General features: G+C 48.9%; 1 protein-coding gene across 1 annotated transcript; it reads right to left on the bottom strand.

The window, feature by feature from the left end:
* Positions 1-537: 537 nt before the first annotated feature.
* Positions 538-4,312, bottom strand: FOXI3 (forkhead box I3). Its single transcript, XM_060169583.1, has 2 exons — positions 3,601-4,312; positions 538-1,160 (listed from the first exon to the last, which is right to left on the bottom strand). The coding sequence occupies exons 1-2, from the start codon at positions 4,310-4,312 to the stop codon at positions 538-540; spliced, it is 1,335 nt and encodes a 444-aa protein (XP_060025566.1).
* Between the last annotated feature and the right edge of the window lie 5,196 nt (positions 4,313-9,508).

Raw genomic sequence — 9,508 nt, 5'->3', positions numbered from 1 at the left:
AATAAAAATAAATAAATTCATTAAAAAAAAAATTAAAAAAAAAATCCAGGTCTCTGACTTTTCTAGAAAAATCAGAATGCTGTCAAGCAGGAGATAACCAGCTGCCCACAGCAGCCTTCAGCTCGAAGGTCCCAAACGCTCCCAACTGCTTCCAGTGCCAACTGTTATCTTTTTCCGACCCAATAACTTAATTCACTTGTTTTTGTAGCCGGTCCCTGGACCCATTTGAGCTTGTGACCCTGACATACAGTGATGAACAAACACACGTGGTCCATGCCCTCTCAGGGCTCACGGGTATGATCCCAGAACAGAGTGAGCTGGATTTCTCTCCAGAGAAACCTGTCAAAGTTTGCCGGGTTGTAGAAACAGTTACCTACTGCATCCACGCTACTCCAAGTGCGGTCAGTGGACCGCAAGCTCAGCCGGGAGCTTCGGAGAAATGCGGAGTCTCGGTTCTTGCCCCAGACCTACTGCCTTGGAATCTGCATTTTCCACAAGATTTCAGGTGTCCATAGTCAAGCCTGGGAAGCGGGGGGTCTATACCTCGGAGCCCTCCCGGGGGTAGATGAGGCTGTTGACCATGCTGAAGTTGTAGAAAGGGGTGCTGAAGGGGCTGCTTGGTCCCCCGCTGGTGCTGGCAGGGAAGGGGCTGTAGTAGGAAGACCTCTGGCTGCTGCCATTGCTGGTGCTGTGACTCAGCTGCAAGGTGTCTGGCGAGGCCTCCGGGACGGAGCTGGGGGGGAACGTGCCGCCTGAGGGCACCTGGGTCCCCTGGATCCCTAGGGGGCGGCCGCCGGGGAGCACTCGCTGGGTGCTCCCACTGCTGTTAACACTTAGCGTGCCGAGGCTGCTGAAGAAGCTGTTCAGACAAGGGGTGGAGGAGAGCACGGACCCTCCTGGGGAGGAGGCGGTACTCTTGGTGCCCTCGGGAGGCTCTGGGGACTGAGAGGGCCTCAGCAACGCCGGGGAGCTGTCTCCTTCCGGCTTCCCACCCACTCCAGACCCCAGTCCCGGGGAGAGCCCTTCTTCTGTTTTCGAGGTCCCCACGGCCACCGTAGGGGTGCTGCTGGCTTCCGAGCGGCGCTTTCGCTTCCGACGGAAGTTCCCGTTGTCAAACATTTTCTCACAGTTCGGATCCAGGGTCCAGTAATTACCTTTCCCTACGGACATGAGAAAGAAAGCTGAGTTAGGGGAGGATGCGGTTCAGGCTCAGGTACTCAGCTTCGCATGTGATAGGGGGCTGGTGGGCAGGCTCTCGTGAAACTCCGACAGAGATGCTCAAACCACTCTGCTGTTTAAATGCATCCTTTTGTGGGAGATGGCACTAACTGAGCCTCATTTATCTGTGGAGATAGGGATAAGAACAGTACACCTCACAGGTTGGCTGTGAGGGTTAAATGATAGATCTCCGCAAAGTAGCCACACCACAGTGAGTGAGTGAAGAAACAGTATCTGTTATCACTTGCTGAAAGGGAGCAATACTTGCCCCCAAAAAAATACTCCACTGGAAAAAGGCAACCTCCAACACCCAACCCTCTGCCTTGCCGAACAAAATCAGGTTAAAACTGGGGAACTGACTGGTTGAACAATGCCTTGGATGGATATATTTGGAGTACAAGGAGGCTCCACACCCCTTCCTTGCCTAGGGCAGGAGGCACCCCTGCATCTCTTCCAAGCTCTTCCTCCACCAGGCCAGTCTCAGAGATCAGGGCCCCATTTAATGCATGCAATGCTAGTCTTCTGCTTAGAAAATTTCCCTCCCTTTTGAGCACAATGGAAGTAAAAAAGATCTATCGTCTTGGAGGATTTTATCTCCCAACAGCTTTTTTCACTTCTGGTAAAAAGAATCTTTGGCATTTGCAAATACTGTAAAGCGCTTATCCTGTAGTGAATTCTCTGCATGGATAACTTCAGTTACTCCTCACAGATCTTTGGAGACAGGCAGTATTATGTCCTCCATTTTTCAGATGGGGAAACTGAGGTGCAGATTGGTTAGCAACCTGCCGTCTTTCCAGTTAGCAACGGTAGGTAGGGCCAGGATTTAAGCAGGCTGGCTCTAGACTCAGCATTCTTAACTACTAGCACACACTCCCCCATATCCATTACTTCCACCTACACATTTTCTGCAAGTAGTTGCAGGAAAAAAACTTATTCACATATCTACCATCTAAATAACAATACCTGCATCTATCAGGATATTTATACTGTGTCACCTTGGTACCAAAAGCTTTTTTCTTTTTCTTTTTTTTTTGGGGGGGGGCCATGCCGCGTGGCATGCTGGATCTGAGTTCCCTGGATCAGGGATCAAACCTGTGCCCCTGCAGTGGAAGCTCGGAGTCTTAACCACTGGCCCTCCAGGGAAGTTCCTGGTACCAAAAGCTTTGATAAGACACTGGCTAGAGGTCCTCGACCTTTTTAGAAAGTCGAGGAGTATACATGACAATTGACATGATCATCTCAGGTGACTGAGAAGCCAGATCTGGAAGATGTATCTTCTAGAACTGCATGCTCTGTCCAGTACAGTAACCACTAGCCAAACGTAGCTGCTAAGCACTTGAGAAGCGGCTAGTCCCAAGTGAGATGTGGTGTCAAACACACACATAGGAGTTTGAAGACTTAGTACCAAAAGAATAATGGAAAGTAGCTCACTGATAATTTTTTATATTTGTTCTATGTCGAAATGAAATTAAAAAACGTTTTCACCAGCTTCTTTTCACTTTTTTCACGTGGCTACAAGACAATTCACAGCCACGTGTGGGTTGTACTGTATTTCAAGTGGAAAGCACTGCTCGAGAATGACTTTAGGTACAAATACTCCAGGGCATTCACAAAATTTACACAAAATCCTGGATCTCTGTAGAGGGCAACTGAAACAGTTTTCTCTTCCCTTTTTCCTATCACGACTCTCCCCTCACACCCCTAGTCCTGGGCTCCTTCTGAAAACCTCAGGTAAGATTCTGTTTCTCTCATTTTTGAGCTTTTCTCCACCTCACTCCTCAGGTTAAGAGGGAAACCACTAACGCGCCACGGTAACCCAGCCCTCCTCACCCCCGGGGTTAGATCCGAACGAAGCACACTTGGGGTTTTCATTTTTACATTTCTAAATACATAAGGTTCCCAAACCACAATCTGCAGGACCCAGCTCAAGGTCCCTGATCCCTCGACCCCCGTCTCGCGATGCCCGTGCCACCATCCTCGAATCATGTCTTAAGGTAGGGACAGTACGTGTCCCACGAAGGGCACAGTGAGTCTCTCTGGAACCCGAGACAGGAGGAAGGACATCTACGGACAGCGTGTTCCAACTCCCGGTCTCTCCCCACCTCTCTCGTGAGATGTAATGGGATTCTCAGCTCATCTGAATCTTTACAGCCATCCCTTATCTGAGAGCCCACCCGTGTTCTTATTCCTAATCCACCTCCCTGCAACTCGACCGGCCCTTCCAACGGCCTGAGGAACATCACCCAGGGGCGGCTCTCTGCTTGAGGATTCAGGTTCTTTACCTTTAACCCTAACTGGCCAGTCTCTGCGCGTGTGTGAGTTGGGGGTGGGGGTGGGGGTAGGGGGTAAGGGACCGGCCAGGAAGCACCTGTCCGCCCTCACCTGGGTCGTCCTCGTCGCGTGGTACCTTCTTGAAGCAGTCGTTGAGCGACAGGTTGTGGCGGATGGAGTTCTGCCAGCCGGCCTTGCTGCGCTGGTAGAAGGGGAAGCTGTCGGCCACGAACTGGTAGATATGGCTGAGCGTGAGCTTGCGCTCGGGCGCGCTCTGGATGGCCATGGCGATGAGCGCCGAGTACGAGTAGGGCGGCCGCACCATCTTCATCAGGTCCTCGCGGTTGGCCATGGACAGCCAGCTCAGCTCCCCGGGCGCCGCGGGCCCGGCGGGCGAGGCGGGCGCTGCGGCCGCGGGCTGCGCGAAGGGCCGCTGCGCGCAGGCGAAGGTGCCGGCGGCGGTCGGCGGCTGCAGGAAGGGCCCGGGCGCGCCCCCGGGGGGCGGCGGCGGCGGCGGCGGCGGCGGCGGCGGGGCGCCCAGGTACGCGGCGGCGGCAGGGGGACCGCCCACGGCCGGCCCGTTGAGCCACAGGTAGGGGTTGGCGGCTGCGGCCGGCGGCGCGGCATAGTCGGCCAGACCGTAGGGCGCCCGGGCAGCCGGGGGGGCGCCCGGGGCGGCGGCGCCCGGGGACAGGCCGGGCTGCGAGTACACGCCGAAGTTGTCGCCGCAGTAGAGAGCCATGTCGGCGACCGTCGGCGGGTGCGGCGCGGCGGCGGCGGCGAGGGGCGAGCGGGGCTGATCTCGCCGCTCGGGCGAGAGCATCCCTTTGGGGGCCAACCCTGCGGCCCCGCCTCGGCCCTGGCCGGGCGACCGGTGTTCTGGGCGGGGGAGGGTGCGCGCGGAGCGCCGACAGGCCGGCTTCTTATAACCGTCGGCGGCGCGACTCCTCCCGGGCAGGTCCCGGGGCTGGGCGGCGGCCCGCGGGCCGCGGCTCTCCACGCCCCCGCCACGCCCCATCTGCCCGCGCGTCCCGGCCGAGCGCGCGGAAACCTCGCGCCGCCCGCCGCGCCCCGCCCCGCCCCGCCCCTGCAGCCCCTCCTCGCCGGGCCAGGGGAGCCCCGGGGGCCAGGGGAACCGGGGGAGGCTGGCGCCTGCAGGATTCGAGCGAGGCGCTCCCCGTTCCTAACCACCGTGTCCTCAGCACAATAACGAAATAAAATAACGACTATCAAAACAAAGAGATCACCCGAGACGGTACTACTGTTTTCTAAAAAGTCTGTAAGTTAACTCTGGGTGGCCGCTCAGGCCACCTGCCTAGCCCCCTTTGGTATTTCGACCTGGAGCAATACCTTTTGTCATCGAGTTGCCGGATTCACGTCCGGTCTCGACCGATCGGCTCACAGTCGAAAATAATAGACGTGATTTACAAGTCTTTGGGGTATACGAAAGATATCCCTTCTCCTGGGGAATTCTTTGAAGGGAGGGACTGAAATCGGTTTTTAATTTCTCTAACCACGTCTCTAAACATAACGATAGGTTCGTTCACATTCGGGAAACATGTTCATTTAGGTCACGTTTGCGCAGTCTTTTGGTGTGATTTGTTGTCTTTCAAAACAGAAGGGTGAACGTTTTCAAAGACATTGAAATGGGGGGTTCGGAATTAGCATTTTAAAGCCAACTGTAATTTAAACTGTGCAAGAAGCGCTCATTTACAAAAACGGTCTTCACGAATTACGGTAGAAGACTTGCCCTCTACTTTTGTAAGTTTTCAAATGCGGCTCCTGCCTGGAAAAACAAACAAAACCAGTGAAGTACTGTGTGGACCCCACGTGCCACGCGATCGTTACTTACTGGCCCCGAACAACGATAAGAAAGCTGTTTCTTTTACAATTAAAACGATTCCTAAATATGTTCTTAAGAAGTGACCGGTCTGAGATTCTCGTTTAAGGGAGAGGGTGGGGGAAAAGATTTTTTTCTATTAGCCAATTGCAGACTGACAGTTCAGAATATTTAATAATTCGGAAACCCCTCCCCTCCACCACCCCGCATTTATTTTCAGGACAGAGTTAGTTATATACCTTCAGGAAAATGATCGTCTTCTGCTACCTCACTTCGTAAAAAATGAAATCCAGAAAACATTTAACGAGCAAATTTTGGTTCCTAAAATGCAAGTCACACTTCAGATGTAACATTTTTCTCGTCTTTTGTGAAACCGGAAAGGAATTCTTGTCACGCAATTTCTTTCAATCTCCTTGCAGATGATATAGAATGGAATAGTGTTTGCCTTAGTCGTATTTTGAGTTAGGTTTCCTAGTTTAGATAAGCACCGTGCTTTTGTTTTCCTTCCCAAATAACCCAAACGAAGCTGTTTTGTTTTGCTATTTCTCTTGCGATGTTAATAAGGGTGACAGCTATAAGGAAGGAAAACAATTTTTAATAAGTTATAATGCCCCAATTTAATAATTTTTCGTAAATTTAAAATTTAAACTAAAAAGAGAAAGTCCACAAGAAGAGCTGGCAAACTAGATGGCAATAAATTAGGAAAAATTTGAAACCATCTCCCCCTTAGTAATTGATGTCCTTAAGAATATAATATAATGCCTTCCTTATTTTTTAGCAAATTGCTTACCCATATATACTTTGCAGTCCTGAAGGTTTGTTTTTGTTTTGTTTTGTTTTCTTTTAGTTTAACTCTTAACCCTATACTCCAAATTATCCTGAGTGAGAGACCATGATTGAAGATTATTGTTTCTTGTTTGGGTTAAAGGTTCAGCCCAGTAGAGATATTTTCTTCCCTGACTATGCAAGGAACTTAACTAAAGTCTTTTGCGGACTTTAATTTTATTTAAAAATCATGGAGCCACCTAGCGTCTCCTTGCCTTTGTTACAGCATTTATCCAGATAGGGATCTGTGAGGTGGACACCCCCTCTAGGGGTTTGGAAGTTATACTCTTTTCTATCTATTTTTAAATCACATATTAATTAGATAAGCTTAAAACTATCATTGGTCATAATCTGAGTTTTTAATTCAAAGTTAAAATAGTATTTTAAATCTCCGTTTTTAAAAAAAATTAAATTTAAAAAGCAGTTGATGCACTTAGGGAAAAAAAAGATAAAAACTATACTTAGGGGGAAAAAAGTTAAAAACTATGCTTAGGGACTTCCCTGGTGGCACAGTGGTTAAGAATCCGCCTGCCAGTGCAGGGGACACGGGTTCGAGCCCTGTTCCGGGAAGATCCCACATGCTGTGGAGCAACTAAGCCCATGCGCCACAAATACCGAGCCTGCGCTCCAGAACCCGCAAACCACAACTACGGAGTCCGCGTGCCACAACTACTGAAGCTCGCACACCACAACTACTGAAGCCTGTGCACCTAGAGCTCGTGCTCCGCAACAAGAGAAGCCGCGGCAGTGAGAAGCCTGTGCACTGCATTGAAGAGTAGCCCCCACTCGCCGCAACTAGAGAAAGCCCGCGCAACGAAGATCCAAAGCAGCCAAAAATAAATAAATAAAAATTTAAAAAAAAACTCTGCTTAAAATGTAAGTTTCCTGTAATAACGTTTTGTCAAATTCCCTTTTCACAAAAGAATATAATCGAGGCCATTGATTAATGTATCTATGCCACTGTTACATGTTTTCATCACTGGAAAATAAAACATTTTGAGAAATTATTCAACCCAAAGAAAACATCTCATTTATTTTCCACTGACATTTGGTAATATCCTTGAGGCTTCTTTGAGTGACAACAGTGATTTATGATGGAATGTAGTTATTTTGTAACAAACACTGTAACAGAATGTCAAATTCCTTACACTCATTGATTGATAGCATCATAGAAACCTTGGCACATTAGTGTTTGCTAGTATTTTTCCATATTTACCGAGGAAGAAAAAGGTAATATAAATTGGAAATAGCCTCAGTGGTCTTAATTCCTAATGGCTGTGGGCTTCCCTGGTGGCACAGTGGTTGAGAATCTGCCTGCTAATGCAGGGGACACAGGTTCAAGCCCTGGTCTGGGAGGATCCCACATGCCACGGAGCAACTAGGCCCGTGAGCCACAACTACTGAGCCTGCGCGTCTGGAGCTTGTGCTCCGCAGCAAGAGAGGCCGCGATAGTGAGAGGCCCGCGCACCGCGATGAAGAGTGGCCCCCGCTTGCCACAACTAGAGAAAGCCCTCACACAGAAACGAAGACCCAACATAGCAAAAATAAATCAATTAATTAATAAATTCCTATCCCCAACATCTTCTTTAAAAAAAATAAAATAAAAAAAAAACTTAAAAAAAAAAATTCCTAATGGCTGTGACTTAGAACAACATTGAACTGTGAACAGAGTCAGTCCTTCCCAATTTCAGCATCATTGTTTACTTTGTATCATCTATGAAAAAGGCCACAAGCAGAAATTATGAACTCTACCCATGTCCCCCACCTGGCTTTCTACCTTGCACTATAGTTATTATACCTATCTTACCTCTTCTCATAAATCAGAGGCCCTTTGAAGTTGAATCCTTATATGTAATTCTGTTTTTGAAACACCTTGCCCACCAGAGGACAAATATCAATTTTTGAAAAATTCGTACCTGTTGAATTAAGGAATGACTACTTACAAATGCCATGTTGGAATATAAATAAGCCCATTCAAGGATGAGTAAACACAAACACACACACACACACACACACACACACACACACACACACAAACCAAACACACAAAATGGAATGTTGGGACCTGGGGAAAATTTCTATAGCAAAAAGGAATAGAAGCATTACTCAGATGTGCAGAAAAAGTCCAACTCTGAAAATCATTTACTAGAGTGATGGAAAGAACATTTCAGAAAATATCTGCTTTTTTGTCTTCAATAGATGTAAGACGGTTTGGCCTTTATGAAACAGGAAATCAGAGTAAGGTAAAAACCAAACTCTGGGTGCAAGTGGAGATGAAAAAGGAACAAGAAGAGGTGAGAAAAGAAAGCAAGAAAACTCAAATTGTAATCGGAGAATACAGTTTTTGGAAAAATGAGGTGAGAATAACTCTATCACGTAGGCTAAAATATGTAAGATTAATCAGTGCACTTATTGTTTTGGTGAAGATGGGATGGATTATGGAAGAAAAGATCTTGCGTCAACGGGAGCTGGGCCCAATATCTCATTCCTTACTTTTTCAACTTCTGACCACTTAATTGGTTCTCCTTTTGGAGCTGGTAGTGTCATTAGTGCGGGGCACACTGAAGAGCCTCTGTCCACTCCCAGCCCCTACCTCAAAGGCTGCGACTTGCAGCTTAAAGCAGAACCCAGAGGTGCTGTCCGTTTGCTCCTTTAACAAACTTTTAGGGCTCTACTTACTGAATGTTAAGTGCTGGTGGGAAACTGAGGCAACTCTTTTCCCTAGGAGAGCAGGTTTTCCACCAATTTAGCATTTGTCTTCTTCTTCTTTTTTTTTTAACAGTATTTGAACTGGATCATTTCTTTTTCTTTATTTTTGTCTGCATTGGATTTTCGTTGCTGCACGTGGGCTTTCTCTAGTTGCGGCGAGTGGGGGCTGCTCTTCATTGCGGTGCGTGGGCTTCTCATTGCGGTGGCTTCTTTTGTTGTGGAGCACGGGCTCTAGGTGCGCGGGCTCCCGTAGCTGTGGCACACGGGCTCAGTAGTTGTGGCTCGCGGCTCCAAAGCACAGGCTCAGTAGCTGTGGGGCACGGGCTCAGTTGCTCCGCGGCATATGGGAGCTTTCCAGACCAGGGATCGAACCTGTGTCCCTTGCATTGGCAGGCGGATTTTTAACCACTGTGCCACAAGAGAAGTCCAGCATTTGTCTTCTGTGCAAAGAATACGGTTCCCTTGTAAGCCCTTCATGTTGCCATTGGCCAAGTAGCCCTGCCGGTTCTCCTACTCAGCCACCTGGGAGTCAGGGAAGACTGGAATGAGCTGCAAATACAGAGTGAGGGGCAAAAATCAAACCCAGGGAGGCTCAGAAGCAAGGGCATAGCCCAGGGATCACTGGGCCACAAGCCAGCTGACCCC

The sequence above is a fragment of the Lagenorhynchus albirostris genome, chromosome 13, assembly GCF_949774975.1.
Source record: "Lagenorhynchus albirostris chromosome 13, mLagAlb1.1, whole genome shotgun sequence".
NCBI lineage: Eukaryota > Metazoa > Chordata > Mammalia > Artiodactyla > Delphinidae > Lagenorhynchus > Lagenorhynchus albirostris.
The sequence above is the reverse complement of the archived record's forward strand: the minus strand, read 5'-3'. Positions and strand labels throughout refer to the sequence as shown.

Excerpts from the sequence above, each read along its gene's own strand:
- FOXI3 (XM_060169583.1), bottom strand. The coding sequence starts at position 4,312 with ATGCTCTCGCCCGAGCGGCGAGATCAGCCCCGCTCGCCCCTCGCCGCC. Across the intron at positions 1,161-3,600 it reads ACGCGACGAGGACGACCCAG|GGAAAGGTAATTACTGGACC; the intron begins GTGAGGGCGGAC and ends TCATGTCCGTAG.